Source organism: Heterocephalus glaber, unplaced genomic scaffold, assembly GCF_053883595.1.
Source record: "Heterocephalus glaber isolate CG9 unplaced genomic scaffold, H.glaber_assembly_v1.0 deba00001428, whole genome shotgun sequence".
Taxonomy (NCBI): Eukaryota; Metazoa; Chordata; class Mammalia; order Rodentia; family Bathyergidae; genus Heterocephalus; species Heterocephalus glaber.
Window position 1 is genome coordinate 13,137,677 of NW_028258293.1, and position 16,826 is coordinate 13,154,502.

The 16,826-nt window shown below is 53.2% G+C and overlaps 1 protein-coding gene across 17 annotated transcripts in view; it reads left to right on the forward strand.

The window, feature by feature from the left end:
* The window catches only part of Ush1c (USH1 protein network component harmonin), a 47,650-nt gene that overhangs the window by 28,024 nt on the left and 2,800 nt on the right, over positions 1-16,826 (forward strand). For 3 of the 17 annotated variants that reach the window (XM_013074623.3, XM_087211594.1, XM_021263866.2), the window contains exons 16-24: positions 3,204-3,356; positions 4,499-4,615; positions 5,116-5,598; positions 8,139-8,258; positions 9,460-9,510; positions 11,793-11,834; positions 12,182-12,235; positions 12,541-12,640; positions 15,732-15,841. In XM_013074623.3, the coding sequence (XP_012930077.1) occupies positions 3,204-3,356; positions 4,499-4,615; positions 5,116-5,598; positions 8,139-8,258; positions 9,460-9,510; positions 11,793-11,834; positions 12,182-12,235; positions 12,541-12,640; positions 15,732-15,841 (1,230 nt within the window). Of the gene's footprint in view, positions 1-3,203; positions 3,357-4,498; positions 4,616-5,115; positions 5,599-5,713; positions 6,280-6,462; positions 8,259-8,679; positions 9,511-11,792; positions 11,835-12,181; positions 12,236-12,540; positions 12,641-15,715; positions 15,842-16,826 lie in introns of those variants that run through there. The other 14 variants (XM_087211595.1, XM_021263871.2, XM_087211599.1 and 11 more) reach the window with 12 other exon arrangements.

The following is a 16,826-nucleotide window of genomic DNA, read 5'->3' on the forward strand; positions in this document are numbered from 1 at the left end:
CTGTGCCAGATGCAGACTGGCTGACAGCACAGGGGATTTGCTGCCTCCATTGGGACTGGGAACCACACCAACCAAAACTCTCTGCTATGGCTGTCTCTGTGTGTGTCCAGGATCATGCATTTCCCAATCTCCAGAGCCTGTAATTTTCTCTCTAAATCTTATTATAGCATCTCCAGGCCTCATAAAACTCTCTTTTCCTTTGTCTTTCCTAAATCACTTTGGCATTTGATTATGAAAATGCCACTGTTAATATCTGTAGATAAGACATTCGAGATGGCTTGGTATTTGAAAATCAGGCATCAGCATAAATCTGAGTGAGATGAACTGGAGTTACCCCTTCACTGGCTTTCTCTAGCAAGAAGTTGGTCACTCAGAAACCAAGCTATTAGAGATTGGTGACTTTGATGATCCATAACTTCTTCCTCCCTATGAAATGGGAATATCAGATGTGCCAGGAGAATCTACTTCCTTTCTCCAAAACATTCCCATTAAGATAACAGACAGCAATATTCGACACAGGTGAATAGCAGATTGGGCAGAGCATCTTGGAGATTCCTTCCAGCATTATCCTGGTTTCAGAAAGCACTTGGTCTCCAAGGACTGTCCTCTTCATCTTATAGGCTGACTCCTGGCTTAGGGTGACTCACTGAGTTAGGTTATTAATTCTTTTCTACATACTGTCTCTATCAGAACTCAAATGGACAGAACCACACACACACACACACACACACACACACACACACACGTATCACTGCAAAAAGTAATAAAAGGAAACAGATCAAACCCTTTCCAGGCAGTGACAACTGTGCAAATGTGAAAGAGCTGGACTCTTGCACATAAACATCACAAATGACATCACTTTCCAGTTATCACTTGAAAGTTGCCATTGGTAAAAGATAGGGCTGGTTTCCCCCTATTCATTAGTTCTGTCATTCCAGAAACAGCTGGTATTTTGTTTTTTATTTTTATTTCCAAAACAGAGAACAATTGCTCTTAGGTAGAAGCAATAGCACATCACCATCTGCCTCTCCTCTCAGCCTGGACTGAGAAGAATCCATGAATTTAAAACTGACAGCTAAAAGGACAACATAGTCATATCCTCACACTGGCTCTGGAAACCCATTATCATATTAACTAGAGCCATGGAGATGCTTTGTCTCCCAGAAGCTGGAACACTGATTCCCCACATAATGCAAGGAGGTGTCTTGGCCATGATCATCAATGCACAAACCCCCTCTTATCTGAAAAGAGAAAGATTCAGTGTCTCTATTCCTACCCTCGAAGTGAGATCCTATGGGACTCAAGGCCTCCAGTCTATGGCGCCAGTCTATGCCAAGATCTGGAGAATTCTTGGTTCTGACTAAGGCGTTTCATCCAAACTGCTTGAGTAAATCATGAAGAGCATCCTACTTGCAGGAGCCCAGTCTGACAGGGGAGGGGGATGCACACACAATTAAGTTAGTACATGGAAGCAATAGGAGATTCATAGGCAATGCTGTGGGGAAATCTTCCCCCTGTGTGTCTAGGCAGATGCTACTTTGTTGAGGATGAGACAGAAACTATGTGTTTGTTGTCAGCCTGCCCTACCCAGGAGCTTGGCTCTGAAATCTTAGCACTGATTTTTTTGAAACCAATAGGAAGGCCATTCCTATCATGGTGATCCCTGTGGGAGGCCATGCCCTCACCCTAGCAAGCTGCCACTAGGTAGAATGTTTCTGGCTCCCCTTGAGGAATTGCTGTCTGAATCTCTTAACATGATGGCAGGAGTTCACCTCTCAGCCAAGCTAAGTCTAGTGAGCAGAGTAGGCAAAAAACCAAGTAGGAGAACCATTTTCTCAAGAAGCTCATAGACTACTCAGGAAGTGGGTCCCAAAGGTGACCATTTCCAAAGCATATTAGCTGTGCATCAAGTGGGGATTGTCTTTACAGGGTAACAGACTAGAATAAGCCAGTCAGAGGTCTATAATGACCCACTATTCCTCCAGCTGTGAACAAAATGTGTGTTCGTTACTGGGAAACTCAATTCCTTATTCCTAGCCTTGGCTGCTGAGATGATTTATGAAATCCAAGGGCAGGCCCCAGGAGGGCTTGTGAGAGGGAGGGGTGAGCTCAGTAACAGGGAGTTTTCTTGTCCCAGAAAGTGCCCAGAATGTTGACTCCTTCTGTATCCCCTCTCCCGAGTGCTGTGTGTGTTGGGGGCTGACTCTGTCCCTTTTGCCCCCAGCCATGAGGGAACAGTAAAAAAAACTGGGACCTGGAAGACTAAGGTCCACATCCTGGCACCATCACTTACTAGATATCTGACATCGGTAAGGGTCTCCATCTCTCTGAGCCGTGGTCCCTTCATCAAGAAAAGGGAACAGTATCTACCTAGGGGCTAGAGTTAGTGTCAATCCCCTGGCTTGTAGAAAGCAGGCTCTGTGGGTCCAGTTCTAGTAGGATCTGTTTTCCCTTCATCAAATCGTTCTGAACTCTGTGACCAGAGCAAAGCAGCCAGGCCCTCCTCCCCACCTATGGCTCCCAGTCCTGTGGTTTCCAGCCAATCCTCAGTTGAGGGGCCCAGTTAGAGGGAACCCTTGGTTTAGACTCTCCAGGATGGAATAGCTTACACACTGGGGCAAAATCCAGTGTCCTTGGCGCTGGGCCCCAGGTCTGAGGCTGCTCCCACTTCCTCTTGCTCGGGACAGAAGATCTCTGAGGATGAAATTTGCCAGCTCGCCCAGATTTTCTCTACAATCCCCCAGGATGCATCTCTGTTATCTGAACATGATCCACCTTTCTCTTCAAATGCTGGAGAAGAAATAAATACAATGCCTTTTATTTAGACAACACTTTGAAGTTTACAAAGCCCTTTCATAGATGCTATTTCATTGGCACTGAATGAAAGCCTGTGGGGAAAGTATTTCCTCATTTAGAGTCAAGGGGAATCAGGCTCAGAGAGATGAAGGAACTTAGTTAAGGTCACACAGATGGTTACTGAACTAGTAAGCTGGTTCCCACTGGCAAAGGAATGTGTTTCCCACTCTGCAGCAGGTAGCAGTGGCTGCCCATCCTAAACCTGAGATCGGATGCCCAGTGCAGTGAGCCAGAGCTGTGGGTGGAGCTCAGCATGGTGTTGTCTGAGGACTGGATGCTGTTTGCTGTGTGGTTCTAGTATCAACACAACCTGTAACCCTTATATACACAATGCCGCCTCCACTCAGAAAGGAAAAGATAAGAAGAAAGCCAAGTATAACAGCTTGCAGGAGTTGAGAAAGAATAAGAAGGAACTGGAGTTTGAGCAAAAGCTTTACAAAGAGAAAGAGGAAATGCTGGAGAAGGAAAAACAACTAAAGATCAACCGATTGGCCCAGGAGGTATGTGTCCTGCTCACAGGCTGGGGGATCATCCCTGGGACACACTTCAGTTGTCCCCCACCGTGTAAGGGATCAGCTGGAGTTGTTCTCCCAAGATGGAGTCCAAGGATGACTTCCTCTCTCCTCACCTGGAGAATAAGACCACCCCACCTGCCCAGCGTCACCTGCCACCCACTTCTGGATTCCATGTTTGTTTGAGCTGGAGGCTGGCCCGATGGCTCAGCATGAGTCCAAGGCTAACAACCCCTCTCCCTAGCTAGCAGATCGGAAGTTAGCCTTCCATTCATCTGTCTACAGGTCTCCTATAGTCTGGTCACCCTACCCAGGTTATGAGTCCAAATCCAGGTCTCCCCAGGCTGGCTTGGCTCTGACTGTGGGCTAAGGCTACCCCTTTGGGCAGATGGTAAGTCTCAGGCCATCCCAATTTATCAGGCCATGAGTCTAAGGCTGCTCCCACCCACACAGAGTGTGATGGAGGCTGCACCTCTTTAACCTGAGAATATCTAAGGCTTTTCCCTGCCAGACAAGTCAAAAGCAACCTTGGAATATGAGCAATTGTTATGTCTTAGGTGAGGCAGTCGGCCTTAACTCCCTAGCTGCAGAGATATTCTTTCTGCTTCTCTTTAATGCTTTCATGAATCAGAATGCCAAGCTGATTAGATTATTGAGCCAGAGAAGTCCTGGAAAATGTGAAAAGCATTAGGTCTGGCACTAGAAACAAATTAGCCACAAAATTAAAAATAAGATTCAACTTGTGCTTCTGAGGTCAAGCAGCCTGAAGAGGGGGAAAAGACAAATTCAGTTCTTGGAATGCACAGGGAGGCTACAAAACGACCATTCTTGGAGATTCACAAGAGCCTCAAGGTTCCTGGGATGTGAGGGTCCAGCCAATCCCATGCAGCATCTAAGCCCCTTCTCTGATGCTGCTAACAGATGTTCTTAAGTCAACTTCCATCCCACCACCCTCCTCCTCCTTGTTCCTGCCTCCTGGGGGCCAGGTGGAACATGGCCTGGTTTTTTTCTAGACAAGTGACAGCCTAACAGTGCTCTGGGGCTTTTAGCGAAGTGCTTCCATGCCACAGCTGCTTGCGTGATTCAGGTGCCCTGTGTCCTCTCCTTTTGGCCTTGGTCCTGGGTCCCAGGTATCTGAGACGGAGCGGGAAGACTTTGAGGAATCCGAAAAGACCCAGTACTGGGTGGAAAGGCTCTGTCAGACTCGCCTTGAGCAGATTTCCTCTGCTGATAATGAGATTCCAGAGGTAACAGTGCCCTTCTTTCCACAAAGACCCTCCTGCTGCCTTCAGAATGACCCACTCTGGGGACAGTGGAGACATATTGTTCACCAGCAAGTGTCGCCCATTCCACTGTCCAGGGCCCACCCTACCAGCCCCTCCCACTCCCTCTCATGTCTGTACGGGGACGGGAGATGTCTCCACTTCCAGATTCATCTCCAGAGTGACCACTGCCTGCCAGCTGGTCTGAGATGATTCTAGTCAGGCCTGTTGTCCTACCATAACATTAAGAGCATGGCTCACATGCTCAGGTGTGTTCTGGTTGAGAGCATAAACTACCTGACCACCTTACTTACCACCTCCAGATGGCATGACGGCCCTGTCCTGCACCCCATGGTACCCACAGTTCTAGTGGGGGGGGTTGCCAGCAGCAAGTGAAACAGAGTAGAGGAGAACAGTACCTGGTATACTGTGAAGTGTCGTGCTAGTCAGTATAGATAATCACCGCCCTTCCTTGCAATCCCCAGATGACCACAGGGCCCCCACCTCCCGCACCTTCTGTGTCTCCCCTGGCCCCACCCTTGAGACGCTTCGCAGGTGGCCTGCACCTCCACACCACTGACCTGGATGACATCCCCTTGGACATGTTCTACTATCCCCCCAAGACTCCCTCGGCCTTGCCTGTGATGCCCCACCCTCCACCCTCCAACCCCGCTTCCAAGGTCCCCGCACTCCCTGTGCTTCCTTCCTCGGGCCACGTGAGTGCGTCATCCTCACCCTGGGTACAGCGCACTCCGCCCCCCATCCCCATCCTGCCCCCTCCATCCATTCCCACCCAAGACCTCACTCCTACCCGCCCACTGCCCTCGGCACTGGAAGAGGCCCTGGGCAACCACCCATTCCGCGCTGGGGACACCGGCAATGGATCAGAGGACTGGGAGGCCAAGAACCATAGTGGGAAGCCCACCAGCTCCCCTGCCCCTGAACGGAGCTTCCCGCCCACCACAAAGGTACCAGCATGCTATGCTTGGAAGCAGAAAAATGGGGAGCGCTGCCGTTCCTCAAGTCCTCTGCTGCCTGTGAGAGTGGAGACAGGAGGAAAGAGCATCTCACCCCATTTTCCAGGAATAATCCCCCAACCTGCATGTGTCGACACCCTGCATGTGTGTGGTTCCAGCTGGTTTCGCAGTGCTGTGCTGCATGGTGAATTACTGGGGCTCTTGGGGTAAGCAGCAGTGTGTTCGCTCAGGTTTGTTGCTCTCTCTTAGTAGTGTGGCCTCGGAACTTGTGATGTGGTAATTTAAGGCTGTGTTAATGAATACCTAGCTCTGGGTCACATCCAGTCATATCTTGATATTATCCCAGAAAGCCTTGAACATGGGAAATAACTCCTTGGTTTAACAGGAAAAGTGGGCCAGCAGAAGGATTTATTATGCTTTGAAAATGAAGTGATAACATTATCCATGGCAGTATTTCCTACATCACAGTGCCATTTCCCAGAACACTAGCCAACCACACTTGTCTGAAGTGTGACACTCAGAAATTTTTGGCCAACATCCAGCTACATAAAAAATGAAGCCAGAGCTCGTAGAAATCTCCAAATTTAATATTAAAAGACTAAGGATGTTTTTCTTGGATGTCAGGCAATTGAACAGTGAACTTCTCAAAAAGGCCTATTTCTTATTAATTGTTTTTTATCCAAACACTCTTTTGGAAGAGGTGATCCCTGAGGAAGACACAAAGCTTTGATCCCAGGGCAAAACAAAGTATTCCTTTGCTTCCTGAGCCATGGGCCAGGCAGGGTACGGGGAAGGTTGGGGGAAAGGTGGTCAGTAGCACCTCACCATTGATTTTTATTACCTTTCCCATTGGAGCTCTCTGGAGGGAGTCTGTCTGCAGGAGGCTGATGAGCCCAGCACAGAGCCATGTTCTTCTCTGTAAGTGGCTGCCACTGACATGGGCAATAGCTTTTCCTCAGTAAGTTTGATTCTGCAGTCAGAGGCTGAGCCCCTGCCTTGTGCCTTTTGGTCTGAGGGGCAGAAGGGAGCGTGCCTGAGCCTTCTAGAACTTCACCACCCAAAGGGAGAGCAGCTACCCAGCCAGGACTTTGAGGTAAAGTAGGCAGCAGCCATGCCCTGGGGGAGGCGTTTTTCTGATGGAAGGCTGAAGACACCTGAGGGCTTACGAGCTGAGCCTTGAGGGATGTGACTCGTGAGAATGGAGAGAAGGGCATCCCGGGTACAGGGGACGCGTAGATGGCAAGGAAGGACAGCAAGGAGTCAGACTGCCTGGGCCTGAATCCTGGCTGCGCCACTCACTGCCCGGTGACTTTGGGTAGGTATCACTCCGTGTGTCTGTGCCTGGGCCTCCCAGAATTCCAGATGGGCCACTTTCTGTGTCCCTTCCACGTGAATGTCTTGAGTGACATCAAAGCCACAGCTGCCTCTGACGTGAAGGCCACTGGCTGTTTGGCTGCTTCGTCCTGGCCTGTGTCAGCTTGACACTTGTGCCAACCACACCAGCACCTGCCTGAGGGAGGTTAAAAGGGCCAGATCTACCCCCATGCATCATCCACTATGCCTACCATACTAGTGGGTCATTCATTTAGCCAGTCAACACACATTCACCACGCACCTACTATATGCTAGACACAGCTCTGGCCACTGGAGACCACCACTAGATGGGCAGCCATGGTCCCTGCCCATGACAGATAGCCTGGTGGGAAAGCTGAGTTGGCAGGTAACAACCATAGCATTGATGGGCTTGTTGGATGCACAGGCGCTATGATGAGATGTGGGGATGGAAAGGCACTAAGTCCTGGACAAGCAAAGCAGAAGGAGGAAAGGGCATGTGCAAAGGCCCAGGACAAAAACAGCCTGGCATTTTAGAGACTAAAGTCAAGCATTGTGAGGAGGCTGGAAGGAGTAAAAGGTGAGGTTGAAAAAGAAGGCAGAGAAACTCACGAAGGGCTTTGGGGGTGGAGCCAAGCCGAGGGGCTCATTAGTCAATGGGGACCTCTCAAAGGGTTTGGGGCAGACTCATGACCAGATCGGGCAGGCATGTCTTGCCCAACATGGGCTGGAGTAGAGCAGATAGTCTGGCTTCCTGGTCCTCACCCTGCAGCCTCTGGACACTGCCCAGCCACTGGAAACAGCAGATGCCTTGTGCTGCTGTCCAGGGACTGGATTATGGATGGAAGAGATTGCCCTTAAAGGGAGGGAACACTAGATGGCCTCTGTGTCCACTGAGAGTCTTGTAAGTGTGCCCTCAGAATGATGTGGTGGATGGTGCCCCAGTCTAGGCTCAGGGTCAAGTGACTGATTCTGGAGACCACTCAGTAGTTTCTGTGGCCTCAGACCATGCTGTGGCCAATGGACTTCTCGCCTCTGTGCTGAAGGTCACACCCAGGACCCCCGCAGGGTGAACGGGCTGACCAGGTAGGCTTGGCATGCGCATGGAGTGAACTTGCATGTGTGGAGATGCACCATGACCAGCCTTTCCCATCCCTACACTGACCTCACATGGGTCTCTCTGCGCCTAACCCCTGTAGACATTTTGCCCAAGTCCACAGCCTCCACGGGGCCCTGGCGTGTCCACCATCTCCAAACCTGTCATGGTCCATCAGGAGTCCAACTTCATCTACAGGCCAGCTGTGAAGTCTGAGGTCCTGGTAAGCCCTGTTGGGTCCTCTCCAGGGTGTCTCCAGAGACTCAAACCAGGGCCACCTCTCCTGAGTTCTGCTGCCCCTGGAGAGAGAGTGAGAGAGGTCACCTCGTCACCTCCTCATTGACCAAGAGATGCGTCTATGAGTGTGTGGCGGGTGGTGAGCTGCCTGATGGAATCCCGTTCCTGCTTGACCACACGGCCTGGGGCTCCACCTAAAAGTGACAGTGATGATAGCTAAGCCGTAGTGAGAGCCTGCCCTGTGCCAGGCTCTAGAGGCGTGGTCTCATTTAGTCCTCATAGTAGTCCGTTGACACAGCTTCTTGTGTCATCCTGCTTAACACTAGAAAGAACTGGGGTTAAGGAGGCCGCCCAAGGCACCTCCTGGACTTACTACTTTTTTTTCTTTTTTCTTTTTTTTCCCCCAGTATTGGGAATTGAACCCAGGGCCTTCACATTGAGCTACATCCTCAGCCCTTTGGATTGATGTATTTACTTTTTAAATCCTGAGACAGGGTCTTGCTAAGGCTGGGCTTGAATGTGTGATCCTCTGCCTGGCCTGGGTCTACTGCTTACGCTCAAGTCTTTTGGACGCCAAAGCTACCCTCTTGCCCGCATTGCCATCTTCCCATCCCTTTAGAGAGCCCATTTCCCCAGCCTTTGCCCCCAGGCCTGTGTGGCATGGTGTAGAACACGCTTCAGTGGGGAACTGGCCCGGGAAGATCCTCTGCCCTCTCTACAGTTCACTTCTCCCTCCCTGAGCCAGGGAGTCCAGGGTGTGGTCTCGGGGATGTGGGGAGGTCAGCCACCCCAGGCCCTCCCAGCTGAGGGAGCTGGAAACAGAGCCAAAGCAGCATTTTTATTCCCCCTTCTAGGAAACTCTATCTAAATGTCAGGATGAGACAGCTCCCTCCATACTTATTTTGGGCTTTAGTGTCCTGGCAGCTCCCCAAAGAGCAAAGGTCACGCTCCTGAAACAGCTTGCTCATGTGTCCTGGTTGTATTCTCTAGTCAATGACAGGGTGGTATCTGCTTAACTATGACCGGCAGCTGCTGAGCTGGGGTTGGGGGGTTGGCATGGCATTGAGCACACCCCTCAATCAGGCCACGTGTGTTAGCCGCTGGCTGGCAGGCATAAGGCCTGGCACCAGGGGGCAGACGAGACCTATTCTTAATGTGTGGTGGGGAACTTTTTTTTTCTCTGGCAGCCACAGGAGATGTTGAAGAGGATGGTGGTTTATCAGACAGCATTCAGACAAGTAAAACGCTCCCCATCATGTCTGGTCCTCCCTGTCACCTGTCCACCCGCACTGTGCCTGGCTTCTTTCTCCCTGGGGGTGCCAGCTGGTTCTGAGGCTGTCCGAGCGCCATCTGCCAGAGCGCCTCAGGCCACGGCAGGCCTCTTGCTCTGGCAAGGGTTGCTCTGTGTGTGTGTGGGGGGGGGGGTGTCCTATCAGATCCTGTGCTCAAGCCGAGAAAGCAGCAGGTTCCCAGTGCTTGCTCTAAGTTGTGCAGGCAGAGGGAGTCCTCAGGGAGCCACGGAGGCCAGGATGGGCCCTGGCTCCAGCCCCAGGAAAGAAGGAAGGCATGTCCCGCACCTTCCCTGTCTGTCTCCTCCAGTCCTATCACAGCTTCGCCAAACCCCACAGCCTCAGGAGGAAGTGGCCATGTGGCTCCTCCATCTGCCCAGGCTGAAGAAGTCCTCGCTGGTGTCTGGGTGGTGTCAGGCATGCAGCCACCGAGCCTCCCCACCTCGGGACTGTGTGTCCAGAGCCAGCCACTGCATTGGCTGTTTCCCTACCATTGAAAGGCACCCCAAGATAGAGGGGTACATGGCAGGCAGCCCTGACTTCTCCAGCCCCCACAGGGGGCTCACAGGCTGAGGTGACAGGAGGGGAACGACAGGGGTCCGCAAAGGAGCTGTACCCAGCTGAGGGGCTGGAGTAACAAGCGACAGCAAGGACTCCAGAAGGCAAGTGGTGCCAAGCACTGTTTTAAATGTGCTACGTACATTAGCTTGCTTGGCCTTTACAACAACCCTGGGAGGCAGTCACTATTACTGTCCTCATTTTAAAGCTGAAAAGCAGAAGCGGAGAGCTTGGAAATGTGTCTGTCATGATGGTACACTAGATTTGAATCCAGGAGGCTCAGCTCTGCAGTCTGCTCTCAAATGCTATGTCACCTGCCTCTCAAAGGTGACAAACGGGCATCACCTCAGAGAGCCCGGTGGTTTGGGACAGCCCGAAACAGGGAGAGAAGTGCTGAAAGGAGGCGTCTTAGGGTCAAAGCCTGTTCCCCTCCCCACTGACTGGATGACCTTAGGCATGAATGTCGCCTGGCTGGGCCCAGGAGTGATGGGTGGAGCCCCCTCGTGAAGGGCCAGCCAGCTGCAATGGCTCACTGTCTCCGATTCACACAAGATGCAAGACCTGCTCTCTGCCCTATCCCTGAGAACAGATCCTCCGGGTCAAGCCCACAGTGCCCAGCTCTGCAGATGGAGCAGCCAGGGACAGGCAGGCCTCTCTGATAGGATCATGGCTGTACACCTCTGTCATGCGTGGATTTGCAGGATGTGACTTGACACCCACACCCCGACCTGGTGTAGGCCACCACCCGCATGAGGCTGAGCCCTGGAGGGGAAGGGCAGTGAGGAGGGGTGGCAGGCGGATGCCCAGGGAGCTGTCTGCTGATCTTTGACCTTTATCTTATGACCAGAGCCTGGGTGCTACACACTGGGCTTCCCCTGCAGCCTCCCTGAACCCCTGATCACAGGCTCTCAGGGATGCTTGATGTGACCCGGGGAACTTCGAGCTGAGGCTGTCACAGGGCCCTGAGCGAGCCACAGCTTTACTGTCCTCACTCAGTCTCAGTATCCTGGCCCTGCGGCCTGTGATGCCCCTCACTCTGCTCTCTGCATGTGACTCTGAGGAAGGCCAGTCTTGGCTCTGGTCCCTTCTCCCTCCTTGTTTCTAAATCTTGGGGACATTGTCCCCGTAGCAACCTCTTCAGGCCAGGGCCCCAGAGCTGCATGTCCTCTCTTCTCCCTCAGCCAAAGGACCAACCTGGGGGCCCTGATGCTCTAGAGGAACATTGCGTGAAAACAGTGCCAGGCACCAGGCAGTGCAGCCTGGACAGGGGTTGGGCACTGGATGGAGGGGCATGGCTTTCTCCCCCAGGCCTAGCATGGCTCAAGTGGGCACTTGGAGGAGGTGATGTAGGGCTGAAAGGCTGATGCTGGGGGTGACACTTTGTGGAGGGCAGGGGCCACCTGCCCAGGTTTTAGACACAGCAGTGTCCTGCAGCCACAGACATCCGCCTGCTGGGCCTTGCAGAGTACAGGGCCGAGCCCCTCCAAAAGCTTCTGCAGCTTCCCACCTGCCCCTGGGCAAGGGCTCTAGCTCCTGGGACGAGCCACCTCCCTGCCTCCTAACCCAGCCAGCCACACCTGCCCCCACCTCTGACCCATTCACCCTCTTCCTTCTCTGCTCTGGCCCGCAAGGGCCTCTGCTCTGACACCCTAAAGCCCTCCCTCTGCTTCCAGGATTTCCGGAAATATGAGGAAGGCTTTGAGCCCTACTCCATGGTAAGAGCTAACTCCCTGCCCCAGGAGTGAGCCCAGGGATGGGGATGTGTGTGTGGTGGGGGTGGGACTGGTGTTACAGGGTGCGTGAGTAACATGGGTCACATGAGCCCCCAGGGTACCCCAGCCGCTCTTTCCTGGAAAGGCTCCTTCCAGAAGGCCTTCTAGGGAAGGTGGCACTATCTACATGCCACGCATCGTGCCGTGTGTTTGCAAGGCCCATCCTCACAATAAGCCCGGAGGAGGGGACCTGGTGCGTGAGGCTGTCTGTGTGTGAGTGCTCCTTAACCCCCAGGGCCTGGGGACACTCCCACCCTCAGCAGACTCACAGCCTCTCCCCTTCCCCCCAGTTCACCCCAGAGCAGATCATAGGGAAGGACGTTCGGCTCCTGCGCATCAAGAAGGTACCAGGGCACGTGGTGAGGGCGGGTGGGCCACCACCTTCTCTGCCCCTGCCCTGCCACCTTGGCTCCCTGCTTCCCCCGCTCCCAAGGTGGCTGCAGTGAGACCCCCTCAGGTCCCCACTGCTCTCCCCACTCCCTTCCCTGTGTGGACCACACACTGGGCCCTCTGGCCACCCTGGCCTATTTTCTCCCTGAGGGCACTGCTCAGCGCCTTGCTCTCCATGGCCCTTTTCAGAGGCTCTTCGGTGCCCAGGTGCCCAGGCTGCTGTCTACGTGTCCCCTAAGACCCGCTTTCCTCTAACCAGGAGGGCTCCTTAGACCTGGCCCTGGAAGGCGGTGTGGACTCCCCGATCGGGAAGGTGGTCGTCTCGGCTGTGTATGACGGGGGAGCGGCTGAGCGGCATGGTGAGTGGGGACCATCCCTGCCCGGGTTTGGGGCTCGATGTGATGGGGGTACAAGTTCCCCCAGGGAAGCAGCTGGCCACTTGGAGAGGGGCAGCTACTAAAGAAACTCAGACCAGCCAGATGTGGTCACATACACCTGTAATCCCAGCATTTGGGAGGCTGAGGCAGGACGATCATTGTGAGTTTAAGGCCACCCTGGCCTGGGCTACACAGGGAGGCCCTGTCTCAAGAGCAAAACAAAAAAGAAACCCAGGGCCGGGGATTTAGCTTAGTGGCACCGTGCCTGCCTCACAAGCGCAAGGTCCTGAGTTCAATCCCCAGCACCCAAAACAAAAAAGAAACCCAGGCCAGCCAGCCCACCATCTATCCAATCCAGGAAGTTCCCTGAGGCCACAGCACAGTGCCAGGTCCTGTGTGTACCCCACCAAGCTGATGTCACCCTGGCCTTCAGGGGCTCCCAGGCTAGTGGCAGAAACATGCCCAGAACAACCAGATACTACCTAAGTGTACTGTGCATGAAGAACTTACAGGGAACTCAGGGAGAGAGGAGCTGTGAGGGAGGATCCATGGAGGGGAAGCGGGTGAGGGAAGACCCCTTGGAAGGGCAATGCCTGAGATCAGCTTTAAAAGATGAATCACAGGCCAGGTGTGGCAGTGCATGCTTGTAAGGCTGAGGCAGGGGGATCACTATGAATTTGAGGCCAACCTGGGCAACACAATGAGTTCAAGGCCAAATTGAACTACGTAGCAAGATCCTGTCTCGAAAAGACATGATAATAATAATAATAATAATAAGTGATGAATCAATGCCAACTTTGTGAAAAGGAGAGAGGCTTTTGCAGGAGGAGGGACGAGCACACAGAAAGGCAGAAAAGCCACCCAAACCCAACCTTGGGGGTGACAGTGCCTGAGGAACTAATGATGTGTTGGTGCTAGTCCACGTGCCTGGCACGTACACACCTCTGTGTCTAAGTGTTTCTAGCACACCCCAGGAGAGATATTAGAATTCTCATTTTGCAGCTTAGGAAACTGAGGTGCGAGAAGTCAAAGTACTTCTTTGTGATTCTTCGAGGCCGTAAAGGGTGGAGGCAGGACTTGAATTTACACAAAGTGGCCATTTGGCTTTCTTACCAGCACAAGTGCCACCTCTCCTCGAGGTCCTCAGCAGCCTTGCCCCTCCCAGAGGCCCCCACAGCCCATGTCTCTCTCAAGGCTTTGCCTGTGCCCACTTTTCAATAAGAGCAGTGCCTGCTGGTGAGCGAAGTTCTGCAGTCGCCAGGCTCAGTGTCTTGCTCCAAACGCTCCTCCCCTTCCCCTGTCAGACAAGGTCAGAAACTCCACCATTGCTGATTTCTTCTGCCATGTCCCAGCAGCTCTTCAGCACCCACAGAGGGGGAGCCTCTGGCCCGGCCCTTCCCTTCCCAGGCTGCAGCGGGAATCCTGTGATTGGACCCCAGAGCAGCTCTGGGCTGGAGTCACCCCTCCCTCAGGTGGGAGTGGGGATGGATGGAGGTGCTGGAAGGTGGGGACCTGAGGCAGGAGGCGGGGTGAAGACAGAGGCACCCGATGGCTGGCAGCCAGGCTTCTGCCGTCACCAAGGTGGGTGCGCACACTGGGAACCCTGGGTGCAAACCAGCTGTGCCACCCGGGCCCTCGGTGGCCTCAGTGCCCTCTCACCACACTGAGTCTTCCTCTCACCTGGAGGGAGAGCTTGGTCAGGGATGCAGCTGCCATGGCTGACTGGTGCTGGACACCCTGCTCTGACTCATCCCTGTGCCATCCAAAGAGGGGTTGCTGCTTGGCTCAGGGAGGCCAGCTGTCTCCTTCTCTGGCAGGGAGAGAAGAATAGAACAGGTGACTCTTTCTGGCCCTCCCCACTTACAAAGCCCACACCAACCACTGCCCTATTGGCCCCGAGGCTCCATCTTGGGTTTATACAAAGTGAAAAAGTGGAAGTCACCCTTCCCCTGTCCCTCTGTCCAGAGGACACTGCTGTCTACAGTCTAGCTCCATGCTTCTTTGGACATCTGTGTGGCTGGTGGAAGTTCCTAGGAGCACTTGTGTTCTAAGCCACCATGGCCACCATCTTCAGTAGCACACACCACACTCACATGGGCTTCATCTCCTCAGACATCAGGACTGGGAGAAATTCCTCAAAAAGGGTTATGAGGTCAAAAGAGGTGTGGGAAACCATGCACAATCTGTCCACTTAAACAGCCACAGTCCAAATTAACAAACTCAAGGCTCTGACAAGTCCTGTTCAGCTTATCATTCAATTCTTCCCCAAATTGTTAAGATCACAGGACAGCTTATCCAGGGACACCTTTTAACACCAGTCACTTAGTCAACAAATACCTATGGAGCTCCTGGTTTTTTGCTAGATGTTATGTGAAATGCTGAGAATAAAGCAGTGAACCCAAAAGACAATCCCTCCCCTTGTGGCCCTGACCATATAGTGGGAGGAACCACCAGTAACAAGTTTTAAAAATCCAGTTAGTAGGGCCGGGGATTTAGCTCAATGGTTCCGGCGCCTGCCTCACAAGTGCAAGGTCCTGAGTTTGAGCCCCGGTACCAACACACACACACACACACACACACACACACACACAAATGCAGTTAGTGATACAGGTTATAAGCTATGCAGGATGAGACCAGGGTGCTGGGAGTGATAACTGGAAGGAGCTGCTTTCTATTAAATGGAGTCAGGGAAGCCCTCCCTTTGGAGGAGGTGTTCATACCAGACCCAGAAGAAGAGAGAAAGAGAGAAGATGTTCTAGGTGGAATGGCCTGCTGGGCACCAGAGAAGGGTGCGGCTACAGATCTAGCTCGAGTCTCTGTCAACTGCCTGGAAATGCAGGTCTCCTCCCTGTGTGGTAATCGGGGCTCAGCCAGGACCTATGGCCATGAGTCCTTGTTAGTTTCCCAATTCTTCTGAGCTGGGAAGAGGGTGTGATTGACCCGGTGCAGTGTTTCCCTCCTGCTTTCGGAGCCCAGGGCCTCTCCTGTGCCCACAGCGACTCTCTCTTGCTTGTCCCAGGCTGGGCACATGACCAGCACAGCCCTGTGGGCACTCAGCCCCATTTTCCTGCAGGTGGCCTTGTGAAGGGGGACGAGATCATGGCTATCAATGGCAAGATCATAACAGACTACACCCTGGCCGAGGCGGAGGCCACCCTGCAGAAGGCCTGGAATCAGGGTGGGGTAAGACCCAGCCCCTTCCTCCCCTCCCTCTCCTACCTGCCTCAGCTCCTGGCCTCTGCAGCCAGGCCGTGAAGTTAGGTGCCCCATCCCAGGGTGGGTATCTAAGATCCAGACAACTTCTGGGTGACTGGCATATACCCGCATCCAGCCGATGGCCTAAATCTGACAGCAATGGCACAAATGCAGACTCCAGGAGACTGGTCTTGGCAGTACACCCAAGAAGAAGGCATAGGGTCTTCTCTAAGTGCACACTGAATAGGAATCAAGTGCTGGGGATACTAGAAAGCAGTAACAGAAGTAGAGAGCCCCAGGATGAAGGAGAGGCGGTGGTAGCGTGAACGGCACAATCTGAGGGGATGCCCTTCTAGAGACCATAGCATGGACGGTGCCCACACATGTTGTGCAATGCACAACCTGTGCAACTGTATGCAGGCAGCCGAGCCTGAGATATTAAGTTCAGTGCTGAGGACACTGACCAGATGGGCCTGGGACCCACATGAAGGGATGTGGAGAAGAGAAGACATACAGGTACCACGATGACTGTCTTTGATTATCTGCAGGGCTGCCTTAGAGTAGAGGGAGCAGAAGTGCTCTCTGTGATTCTGGGGGGCAGAGCTGGATTGGATGGAGGGTGGCCCTTGGGAGAGAGATTTCAGCTCAGTTTTGGGAGCTGGCACATGGCAGATGGGCCGGTGCTATTTCAGGTACTCTTCAGGAGCTACCTGCAGGCCCAGGATGGACGTTGACCGGCAAGCCAAGGACGGCAGAGATGCCATTGAGGGCACCCAAGTGTTAGGATCGGGAAGGAGGACAGAGCCCCTCAGAAGACAGGCCTTGGAATTACCTAGGGAGCATGTTAGAAACACCAGGACCACCCCAGACTTCCGGGAACCAAGTCTAAGGGTCTACACCTTTTACAAATTCCCTCAGGTGATTCCAAGGATGCCACCTGGCCCTGGTCTACAGAGGAGCAGGGAGACCTAGC